The sequence below is a fragment of the Oncorhynchus mykiss genome, chromosome 17, assembly GCF_013265735.2.
Source record: "Oncorhynchus mykiss isolate Arlee chromosome 17, USDA_OmykA_1.1, whole genome shotgun sequence".
NCBI lineage: Eukaryota > Metazoa > Chordata > Actinopteri > Salmoniformes > Salmonidae > Oncorhynchus > Oncorhynchus mykiss.
The window spans coordinates 11,148,625-11,161,152 of NC_048581.1; the positions used below are offsets into that span (position 1 = coordinate 11,148,625).

The 12,528-nt window shown below is 48.5% G+C and overlaps 1 protein-coding gene across 3 annotated transcripts in view; it reads right to left on the reverse strand.

Moving 5' to 3' along the window:
* The window catches only part of LOC118940265 (UDP-GlcNAc:betaGal beta-1,3-N-acetylglucosaminyltransferase-like protein 1), a 49,492-nt gene that overhangs the window by 27,401 nt on the left and 9,563 nt on the right, over window positions 1–12,528 (reverse strand). For all 3 annotated transcript variants that reach the window (XM_036948934.1, XM_036948935.1, XM_036948936.1), the window contains 2 exons: window positions 10,590–10,655; window positions 3,347–3,442 (listed from right to left, as the gene is read on the reverse strand). In XM_036948934.1, coding sequence (XP_036804829.1) covers window positions 3,347–3,442; window positions 10,590–10,655 — 162 coding nt within the window. The remainder of the gene's footprint in view (window positions 1–3,346; window positions 3,443–10,589; window positions 10,656–12,528) is intronic.

Genomic DNA, 12,528 nt, shown 5'->3' on the forward strand with positions numbered 1-12,528 from the left:
CTGATCTCCATTAGAGATGCAACTGGAGGAACACATCTGGACGGGCAGCTGAATACTATAGAATCTGAAGTGAGTGAGTGAGTGAGTGAGTGAGTGAGTGAGTGAGCGAGCGAGCGTGCGAGCGTGCGTGCGTGCGTGAGTGAGTGAGAGAGAGAGAGTGTGTGTGTGTGTGTGTGTGAGTGAGAGAGTGTGTGTGTGTGTGTGTGTGTGTGTGTGTGTGTGTGAGTGAGTGAGTGAGTGAGTGAGAGAGAGAGAGTGTGTGTGTGAGTGTGTGAGTGTGAGTGTGTGTGAGTGAGTGTGTGTGTGTGTGTGAGTGAGAGAGTGAGTGTGTCCCACCTTATATCCACTCTCTCTAAACCTAAATTCCAACATTTGCATTTAGCAAATGTCAGCGGTTCAAGATGATATTTTTTTGTTGAGAAAGTTGTGACAGTCATACTGAGAGAGAGAACGAGGGAGTGACAGAGAGGAGAGGAGAGAGAACGTTGAGAAAGTTGCGACAGTCATACTGAGAGAGAGAACGAGGGAGTGACAGAGAAGAGAGGAGAGAGAACGTTGAGAAAGTTGTGACAGTCATACTGAGAGAGAGAACGAGGGAGTGACAGAGAAGAGAGGAGAGAGAACGTTGAGAAAGTTGTGACAGTCATACTGAGAGAGAGAACGAGGGAGTGACAGAGAGGAGAGGAGAGAGAACGTTGAGAAAGTTGTGACAGTCATACTGAGAGAGAGAACGAGGGAGTGACCGAGAGGAGAGGAGAGAGAACGAGGGAGTGACCGAGAGGAGAGGAGAGAGAACGAGGGAGTGACAGAGAGGAGAGAGAACGATGGAGTGACCGAGAGGAGAGGAGAGAGAACGAGGGAGTGACAAAGAGGAGAGGAGAGAGAACGAGGGAGTGACAGAGAGGAGAGGAGAGAGAACGAGGGAGTGACAGAGAGGAGAGAGAACGAGGGAGTGACAGAGAGGAGAGGAGAGAGAACGTTGAGAAAGTTGTGACAGTTATACTGAGAGAGAGAACGAGGGAGTGACCGAGAGGAGAGGAGAGAGAACGAGGGAGTGACAGAGAGGAGAGGAGAGAGAACGAGGGAGTGACAGAGAGGAGAGGAGAGAGAACGAGGGAGAGACAGAGAGGAGAGGAGAGAGAACGAGGGAGAGACAGAGAGGAGAGGAGAGAGAACGTTGAGAAAGTTGTTACAGTCATACTGAGAAAGAGAACGAGGGAGTGACAGAGAGGAGAGGAGAGAGAACGAGGGAGTGACAGAGAGGAGAGGAGAGAGAACGTTGAGAAAGTTGTGACAGTTATACTGAGAGAGAGAACGAGGGAGTGACAGAGAGGAGAGGAGAGAGAACGTTGAGAAAGTTGTGACAGTTATACTGAGAGAGAGAACGAGGGAGTGACCGAGAGGAGAGGAGAGAGAACGTTGAGAAAGTTGTGACAGTTATACTGAGAGAGAGAACGAGGGAGAGAGAAAGGAAAAGACAAAGGCTAGATAGACAGATAGCGATGTGGTGACGTGTTCACAGTGGGGGAGTTGTAGTGTGTAGTTATGGAACAGCCATATCTAATGTCCTTCAGCTGAACACTGTGTTTCCAATCATATCTTCAACTCAGAAAGAACAGACTCCACAGGCTAGAGAACACACACGCACACACACACGCACACGGAATTAAAACAAGCAGCACCTTAGATAAACCTAGGAGAGAGAGAGAGAGAGAGGGTAGAGAGGTAGAGAGGGGAGAGAGGTAGAGAGAGGGGAGAGAGGAGAGAGGGGAGAGAGGTAGAGGAAGAGAGGTAGAGAGGAAGAGAGGAGAGGTAGGGAGAGAGGGGAGAGGTAGAGACAAGGAGGGGAGAGGAGGAGAGAGGTAGAGAGAGACAAGGAGGGGAGAGGATGAGAGAGAGAGGTAGAGACAAGGAGGGGAGAGGAGGAAAGAGGTCTAGAGAGAGGAGGAGAGAGGTAGAGACAAGGAGGGGAGAGGAGGAGAGAGAGAGGTAGAGACGAGGAGGAGAGAGAGGGAGAGAGAGAAAGAAAGGAGAGAGGGAAAGAAGGAGTAGAGGGTTACTGAGGGGTTAGATTACTCATACAAAGGGAAGGAGAAATAGAACAAGTGTGAGGGAGAGGGAGAGAGAGGGAGAGAGAGAGGGAGAGAGAGGGAGCGAGAGAGGGACAGAGAGAGAGAGAGAGAGAGAGAGGGATATAGACAGAGAGAGAGAAAGAGAGAGTGAGAAAGAAAGAAAGACAGAGAAAGAGAGAAACTCATATGTAGAGATAATCACCACACCAACAGAACCTGCTTCCATTCTGGCCCATGAAATTCAATACCATAGAAATATATTTACTAGGAATGTCTGCAAAAGAATTCTGCAGGCCGTGTGTGTGTGCGTCTGTACAGTGTGTGTCTGTACAGTGTGTGTGTGTGTGTACACAGTGTGTGTGTGTGTCTACACGTGGACCAGCCAGGCAAAATCCAGGTCAGTTGTATTCAGTTGTACTGAATCAGAGCTATACTTTCCTCTCCCTGAGTTAGAGCTGAATCACAGAGCTCGACTTTCCTCTCCCTGAGTTAGAGCTGAATCACAGAGCTATACTTTCCTCTCCCTGAGTTAGAGCTGAATCACAGAGCTCTACTTTCCTCTCCCTGAGTTAGAGCTGAATCACAGAGCTTGACTTTCCTCTCCCTGAGTCAGAGCTGAATCACAGAGCTTGACTTTCCTCTCCCTGAGTTAGAGCTGAATCACAGAGCTATACTTTCCTCTCCCTGAGTTAGAGCTGAATCACAGAGCTTGACTTTACTCTCCCTGAGTTAGAGCTGAATCACAGAGCTTGACTTTCCTCTCCCTGAGTTAGAGCTGAATCACAGAGCTCCACTTTCCTCTCCCTGAGTTAGAGCTGAATCACAGAGCTCCACTTTCCTCTCCCTGAGTTAGAGCTGAATCACAGAGCTCCACTTTCCTCTCCCTGAGTTAGAGCTGAATCACAGAGCTCTACTTTCCACTCAAGTATTTAGAATTGCAAAATTCAGCCAACTTTCAGAAAGGTTTTCCAGAAATCCTGGTTGGAAGATGAATATTCTCTCCTGATTCCGGGAATCTTCCAAGTGGGATCTTTGGAAAAGCTGGGAATTTTGCGCGATACCAGCCCATCCTAAAGCCGGGAGTCATCACTCTCTCAGTCACACACACAAATGTAGGTCAAATAATTCTGGAATTTTACATAAGTGGTCCTCCTGCTTCCTCTGGTGTGTGTGTGTGTGTGTGTGTATATAGAAACTGCAGGCTCCATCCTGTTTCCATCAGACCTGGCCACTGCCTGGCACCCACATACACACACATCCTGAGTGTGTGTTACCTGGGTGCTGAGTTGATCCTGGCTGATGTTGTTGATCCAGCGTGTGTAGCGCTCAGTAGATCCCTCTGGATCCCTGCGGACCTGACAGCCAATCAACTGAGAGAAACACAGACACAAACACAGACTCTTAGTGATCTACTAGATACATGTGATCAACACAGACAGACACTCGCACACAAACAAACCACACTGATCACATATGATGTATGGAAGAGACAAAGAGAGAGGGCTAGAGAGAGAGAAAGAGGGCTGGAGAGAGACAGAAAGACAAAGAGAGCGAGAGAGACAGACAAAGAGAGACCGACAGAGCGAGAGAGACAGAGAGAAACACACCAAGAGAGATATAGAGACAAAGAGAGAGAGCGAGAGAGGGGGGTTAGAAAGGATAGAGAGAGAGGGGGGGTTAGAAAGGATAGAGAGAGGGGGGGGTTAGAAAGGATAGAGAGCGAGAGAGGGGGGTTAGAAAGGATAGAGAGCGAGAGAGGGGGGTTAGAAAGGATAGAGAGAGAGGGGGGGTTAGAAAGGATAGAGAGAGAGGGGGGGTTAGAAAGGATAGAGAGAGAGGGGGGGTAGAAAGGATAGAGAGAGAGGGGGGGTTAGAAAGGATAGAGAGAGAGAGGGGGGTTAGAAAGGATAGAGAGAGAGGGAGGGGTTAGAAAGATAGAGAGAGAGGGGGGGGTTAGAAAGGATAGAGAGAGAGGGGGGGTTAGAAAGGATAGAGAGAGAGGGGGGTTAGAAAGGATAGAGAGAGGGGGGGGTTAGAAAGGATAGAGAGAGAGGGGGGGTTAGAAAGGAAAGAGAGCGAGAGAGGGGGGTAGAAAGGATAGAGAGAGAGGGGGGTAGAAAGGATAGAGAGAGAGGGGGGGTTAGAAAGGATAGAGAGAGGGGGGGTTAGAAAGGATAGAGAGAGAGGGGGGGTTAGAAAGGATAGAGAGAGAGGGGGGGTTAGAAAGGATAAAGAGAGAGGGGGGGTAGAAAGGATAGAGAGAGAGGGGGGTTAGAAAGGATAGAGAGAGAGGGGGGTTAGAAAGGATAGAGAGAGAGGGGGGTAGAAAGGATAGAGAGAGAGGGGGGGTTAGAAAGGATAGAGAGAGAGGGGGGTTAGAAAGGATAGAGAGAGAGGGGGGGTTAGAAAGGATAGAGAGAGAGGGGGGGTTAGAAAGGATAGAGAGAGAGGGGGGGTTAGAAAGGATAGAGAGAGAGAGGGGGTTAGAAAGGATAGAGAGAGAGGGGGGTTAGAAAGGATAGAGAGAGGGGGGGGTTAGAAAGGATAGAGAGAGAGGGGGGTTAGAAAGGATAGAGAGAGAGAGGGGGGTTAGAAAGGATAGAGAGAGAGGGGGGTTAGAAAGGATAGAGAGAGAGGGGGGTTAGAAAGGATAGAGAGAGAGGGGGGTTAGAAAGGATAGAGAGAGGGGGGTTAGAAAGGATAGAGAGAGAGAGGGGGGTTAGAAAGGATAGAGAGAGAGAGGGGGGTAGAAAGGATAGAGAGAGAGGGGGGGGGTTAGAAAGGATAGAGAGAGAGGGGGGGGGGTTAGAAAGGATAGAGAGAGGGGGGGTTAGAAAGGATAGAGAGAGAGGGGGGGGGTTAGAAAGGATAGAGAGAGAGGGGGGATAGAAAGGATAGAGAGAGAGGGGGGTTAGAAAGGATAGAGAGAGAGGGGGGTTAGAAAGGATAGAGAGAGAGGGGGGGGTAGAAAGGATAGAGAGAGGGGGGGGGTTAGAAAGGATAGAGAGAGAGGGGGGGTAGAAAGGATAGAGAGAGAGGGGGGGTTAGAAAGGATAGAGAGAGAGGGGGGTTAGAAAGGATAGAGAGAGAGGGGGGTTAGAAAGGATAGAGAGAGAGGGGGGGTAGAAAGGAGAGAGAGAGAGGGGGGTTAGAAAGGATAGAGAGAGAGGGGGGGTTAGAAAGGATAGAGAGAGAGGGGGGTTAGAAAGGATAGAGAGAGAGGGGGGGGTAGAAAGGATAGAGAGAGAGGGGGGGGTAGAAAGGATAGAGAGAGAGGGGGGGGTAGAAAGGATAGAGAGAGAGGGGGGGGGGGTTAGAAAGGATAGAGAGAGAGAGGGGGGTAGAAAGAATAGAGAAAGGGGGGGTTAGAAAGGAAAGAGAGAGAGGGGGGGTAGAAAGGATAGAGAGAGAGGGGGGGTAGAAAGGATAGAGAGAGAGGGGGGGGTAGAAAGGATAGAGAGAGAGGGGGGGTAGAAAGGATAGAGAGAGAGAGAGGTAGAAAGGATAGAGAGAGAGAGGGGGTTAGAAAGGATAGAGAGAGAGAGGGGGGTTAGAAAGGATAGAGAGAGAGAGGGGTTAGAAAGGATAGAGAGAGAGAGGGGGGGTAGAAGGATAGAGAGAGAGAGGGGGTAGAAAGGATAGAGAGAGAGAGGGGGTAGAAAGGATAGAGAGAGAGGGGGGTTAGAAATGATAGAGAGAGAGAGGGGGGTTAAAAAGGATAGAGAGAGAGGGGGGGTAGAAAGGATAGAGAGAGAGGGGTTAGAAAGGATAGAGAGAGAGAGGGGGGTTAGAAAGGATAGAGAGAGAGAGGGGGTTAGAAAGGATAGAGAGAGAGGGGGGGTTAGAAAGGATAGAGAGAGAGGGGGGGTAGAAAGGATAGAGAGAGAGGGGGGTTAGAAAGGATAGAGAGAGAGAGGGGGGTTAGAAAGGATAGAGAGAGAGGGGGGTTAGAAAGGATAGAGAGAGAGAGGGGGTAGAAAGGATAGAGAGAGAGGGGGGTTAGAAAGGATAGAGAGAGAGAGGGGGGTTAGAAAGGATAGAGAGAGAGGGGGGGTAGAAAGGATAGAGAGAGAGAGGGGGGTTAGAAAGGATAGAGAGAGAGGGGGGTTAGAAAGGATAGAGAGAGAGAGGGGGTAGAAAGGATAGAGAGAGAGGGGGGTTAGAAGGGATAGAGAGAGAGAGGGGTTAGAAAGGATAGAGAGAGAGAGGGGGGTTAGAAAGGATAGAGAGAGAGAGGGGGTTAGAAAGGATAGAGAGAGAGAGGGGGGTTAGAAAGGATATAGAGAGAGAGGGGTTAGAAAGGATAGAGAGAGAGAGGGGGTTAGAAAGGATAGAGAGAGAGGGGGGGTTAGAAAGGATAGAGAGAGAGGGGGGGGTAGAAAGGATAGAGAGAGAGGGGGGTTAGAAAGGATGGTAGAGGAATAGAGGAATGATCTACCAGACAGATGGAGAGGAATGATCTACCAGACAGATGATCTACCAGACAGATGGAGAGGAATGATCTACCAGGCAGATGGAGAGGAATGATCTACCAGACAGATGATCTACCAGACAGATGGAGAAGGATGATCTACCAGACAGATGATCTACCAGACAGATGGAGAGGGATGATCTACCAGACAGATGATCTACCAGACAGATGGAGAGGGATGATCTACCAGACAGATGATCTACCAGACAGATGGAGAGGGATGATCTACCAGACAGATGATCTACCAGACAGATGATCTACCGGAGAGGAATGATCTACCAGACAGATGGAGAGGAATGATCTACCAGACAGATGGAGAGGAATGATCTACCACAGATGATCTACCAGACAGATGATCTACCGGAGAGGAATGATCTACCAGACAGATGATCTACCGGAGAGGAATGATCTACCAGACAGATGGAGAGGAATGATCTACCAGACAGATGGAGAAGAATGATCTACCAGACAGATGGAGAGGAATGATCTACCAGACAGATGAATGATCTACCAGACAGATGGAGAGGATTGATCTAACAGACAGATGGAGAGGAATGATCTACCAGACAGATGGAGAGGAATGATCTACCAGACAGATGATCTACCAGACAGACGGAGAGGAATGATCTACCAGACAGAGGAATGATCTACCAGACAGATGATCTACCAGACAGATGGAGAGGGATGATCTACCAGACAGATAGAGAGGAATGATCTACCAGATAGATGATCTACCAGACAGAGAGGAATGATCTACCAGACAGATGGAGAGGAATGATCTACCAGACAGATGATCTACCAAACAGAGAGGAATGATCTACCAGACAGATGGAGAGGAATGATCTACCAGACAGATGGAGGGGAATGATCTACCAGACAGAGGAATGATCTACCAGACAGATGGAGAGGAATGATCTACCAGACAGAGGAATGATCTACCAGACAGATGATCTACCAAACAGAGAGGAATGATCTACCAGACAGATGGAGAGGAATGATCTATCAGACAGATGGAGAGGAATGATCTACCAGACAGATGATCTACCAAACAGAGAGGAATTATCTACCAGACAGATGGAGAGGAATGATCTACCAGACAGATGGAGGGGAATGATCTACCAGACAGAGGAATGATCTACCAGACAGATGGAGAGGAATGATCTACCAGACAGAGGAATGATCTACCAGACAGATGGAGAGGAATGATCTACCAGATAGAGGAATGATCTACCAGACAGATGGAAAGGAATGATCTACCAGACAGATGGAGAGGAATGATTTACCAGACAGATGAATGATCTACCAGACAGATGGAGAGGAATGATCTACCAGACAGATGAATGATCTACCAGACAGATGGAGAGGAATGATCTACCAGACAGATGAATGATCTACCAGACAGACGGAGAGGAATGATCTACCAGACAGATAGAGAGGAATGATCTACCAGACAGATGGAGAGGAATGATAATCTAGACAGACGGAGAGGAATGATCTACCAGACAGATGGAGAGGAATGATCTACCAGACAGATGGAGAGGAATGATCTACCAGACAGATGATCTACCAGACAGACGGAGAGGAATGATCTACCAGACAGATGATCTACCAGACAGACGAAGAGGAATGATCTACCAGACAGAGGAATGATCTACCAGACAGAGAGGAATGATCTACCAGACAGATGATCTACCAGACAGATGGAGAGGAATGATCTACCAGACAGATGGAGAGGAATGATCTACCAGACAGATGGAGAGGAATGATCTACCAGACAGATGATCTACCAGACAGACGAAGAGGAATGATCTACCAGACAGAGGAATGATCTACCAGACAGAGAGGAATGATCTACCAGACAGATGATCTACCAGACAGATGGAGAGGAATGATCTACCAGACAGATGGAGAGGAATGATCTACCAGACAGATGGAGAGGAATGATCTACCAGACAGATGATCTACCAGACAGACGGAGAGGAATGATCTACCAGACAGATGATCTACCAGACAGACGGAGAGGAATGATCTACCAGACAGAGGAATGATCTACCAGAGAGAGAGGAATGATCTACCAGACAGATGATCTACCAGACAGAGAGGAATGATCTACCAGACAGATGATCTACCAGACAGAGAGGAATGATCTACCAGACAGATGATCTACCATACAGATGGAGAGGAATGATCTACAACCCTAAAGTGAACCCATATTATTATTCCTCATAGCTGAACCAATCCCGCTCATTTCCTCTCTACACCCTGTCTGCTGCACACCCACACAGTTCAAAGGGCAAATAAGCAGAGAAAACCACATGGCCTTACTTCCCTTTTTCCCCATTCACTCTCTCTGTCTCTCTATCATCTCTCTGTCTCTCTATTATCTCTCTGTCATCTCTCTCTGTCATCTGTCTCTATTATCTCTCGGTCCCTCTCTCTCTAGCCCCCCCCCCCCCCCCCCCCCATCTCCTGCAGCTCTCCCTCACCTACTACACATGACCCCCTAACCTTTAACCTGTAATCCCACAGCTCACACTGAGACACACCTTAATATACACCCACCCACACCACTCTACCAGAAACACGACCCCAGTGCACAGGACAGAAGGAATGTGGGGAACTCCGGACACACAGAATGTTAAAGTTTTCCTGTCTGTTATGATCATTTAGAGGAGACAGGGAGAGCAGGAGGGAGAGAGGGAGGGGGAGATGGAGATAGAGGGAGGGAGAGAGAGAGGGACGAAGGGGAGAGAGAGGGACGAAGGGGAGGGAGAGGGAGGGACAGGGAGGGAGGGAGATGGAGAGAGAGAGGGAGGGAGATGGAGAGAGAGGGGAAGGGAGGGAGATGGAGAGAGAGGGGAAGGGAGGGAGAGAGGGAAGGAGGAGATGGAGAGAGAGAGGGAGGGAGGGAGATGGAGAGGGGAGGAGGAGATGGAGAGAGGGAGATGGAGAGAGGGAGATGGAGAGAGGGAGGAGATGTGGAGATGGAGAGTGGGAGGGAGGAGAGGAAGAGAGGATGGGAGGAGATGGAGAGAGGCAGGGAGGATAAGGAGAAAGAGCGGGAGGAGATGGATGGAGATATGGAGGGAGGAAATGGAGAGGAGGGAGGAGATGGATGGAGATATGGAGGGAGGAAATGGATAGGAGGGAAGAGATGGATGGAGATATGGAGGGAGGAGATGGACAGAGGGAGGGATAACTCATCAGACTAGAGCTGTACTCCCTGGGCTCTAGACAGACAGTAGTGCTGACAGAGGTAGAGAGGGAGGGATAACTCCTCAGACTAGAGCTGTACTCCCTGGGCTCTAGAGGGAGGGATAACTCCTCAGACTAGAGCTGTACTCCCTGGGCTCTAGAGGGAGGGATAACTCATCAGACTAGAGCTGTACTCCCTGGGCTCTAGAGGGAGGGATAACTCATCAGACTAGAGCTGTACTCCCTGGGCTCTAGACAGACAGTAGTGCTGACAGAGGTAGAGAGGGAGGGATAACTCCTCAGACTAGAGCTGTACTCCCTGGGCTCTAGAGGGAGGGATAACTCCTCAGACTAGAGCTGTACTCCCTGGGCTCTAGAGGGAGGGATAACTCCTCAGACTAGAGCTGTACTCCCTGGGCTCTAGAGGGAGGGATAACTCATCAGACTAGAGCTGTACTCCCTGGGCTCTAGAGGGAGGGATAACTCATCAGACTAGAGCTGTACTCCCTGGGCTCTAGAGGGAGGGATAACTCCTCAGACTAGCGCTGTACTCCCTGGGCTCTAGAGGGAGGGATAACTCCTCAGACTAGCGCTGTACTCCCTGGGCTCTAGACAGACAGTAGTACTTACAGAGGTAGAGAGGGAGGGATAACTCATCAGACTAGAGCTGTACTCCCTGGGCTCTAGACAGACAGAGTAGTACATAGAGGTAGAGAGGGAGGGATAACTCATCAGACTAGAGCTGTACTCCCTGAACTCTAGACAGTAGTACTTACAGAGGTAGAGAGGGAGGGATAACTCATCAGACTAGAGCTGTACTCCCTGAACTCTAGACAGACAGTAGTACTTACAGAGGTAGAGTTGAAGAGGCAGGTCTCGTATTGGAGATGTATTCGCTGAGGCATCATCACATCATCCTGGAACACAGTTACAGTTAGCATTCTCTCTCTCTCTCACATAGTTACAGTTAGCATTCTCTCTCTCTCACACACATAGTTACAGTTAGCATTCTCTCTCTCTCACACACACAGTTACAGTTAGCATTCTCTCTCTCTCACACACACAGTTACAGTTAGCATTCTCTCTCTCTCACACACATAGTTACAGTTAGCATTCTCTCTCTCTCACACACATAGTTACAGTTAGCATGCTCTCTCTCTCACACACACAGTTACAGTTAGCATTCTCTCTCTCTCACACACACAGTTACAGTTAGCTTTCTCTCTCTCTCACACACACAGTTACAGTTAGCATTCTCTCTCTCTCACACACACAGTTACAGTTAGCATTCTCTCTCTCTCACACACACAGTTACAGTTAGCATTCTCTCTCTCTCACACACACTGTTACAGTTAGCATTCTCTCTCTCACACACATAGTTACAGTTAGCATTCTCTCTCCCACACACATAGTTACAGCATTCTCTCTCTCTCACACACACTGTTACAGTTAGCATTCTCTCTCTCACACACACAGTTACAGTTACCATGCTCTCTCTCTCACACACAAGGTTAGCTAACTCTCTCACAAACATTTCAAGGCGTGTTGATGGGTTTAACAGTGTGTTTGTTATGACTAGAGCACTCCGGGATGTCGCAACCTTCAGAGAGGATCTAAACAGACATGTTCAGAATCAACACTTACACACACATCAGACATAACACACCAGAGAGGTGGAAAGAGAGAGAGACAGAGAGAGAGACAGAGACAGAGACAGAGACAGAGACAGAGAGAGAGAGAGAGAGAGAGACAGAGAGAGACAGAGAGAGAGAGAGAGAGAGAGAGAGAGACAGAGAGAGAGACATAGAGACAGAGATGCAGAGAGACAGAGAGAGAGAGAGACAGAGAGACAGAGAGACAGAGACAGAGAGAGACAGAGAGAGACAGAGAGAGACAGGGAGAGAGAGAGAGAGAGAGAGAGAGAGAGAGAGAGAGAGAGAGAGACAGAGGCCCAGGGACATGTACTAGTCTGTGGCGACCTAAATGCCAGAACCGGACAAGAACCTGACACCCTAAGCACACAGGGGGACAAACACCTGCCTGGAGGTGACAGCATTCCCTCCCACATATGCCCCCCTAGGCACAACTATGACAACATAACCAACAAAAACGGGTCACAACTCCTGCAGCTCTGTCGCACGCTGGGTATGTACATAGTCAACGGTAGGCTTCGAGGGGACTCCTATGGTAGGTACACCTATAGCTCATCTCTTGGCAGTAGTACTGTAGACTACTTTATCACCGACCTCAACCCAGAGTCTCTCAGAGCGTTCACAGTCAGCCCACTGACACCCTTATCAGACCACAGCAAAATCACAGTCTACTTAAACAGAGCAATAATCAATCATGAGGCATCAAAGCCAAAGGAACTGAGTAACATTAAGAAATGCTATAGATGGAAGGAATGCAGTTTGGAAACCTACCAAAAAACAATTAGGCAACAACAAATTCAATCCCTTTTAGACAATTTCCTGGGTAAAACGTTCCGCTGTAATAGTGAAGGTGTAAACTTGGCAGTAGAAAATCTTAACAGTATATTTGACCCCTCAGCTTCCCTATCAAATCTAAAAATCTCAAATAGAAAACCGAAGAAAATTAACAATAATGACAAATGGTTTGATGAAGAATGCAAAAATCTAAGAAAGAAATTGAGAAACCTGTCCAACCAAAAACATAGAGACCCGGAAAACCTGAGTCTACGCCTTCACTATGGTGAATCACTAAAACAATACAGAAATACACTACGGAAAAAGAAGGAACAGCATGTCAGAAATCAGCTCAATGCAATTG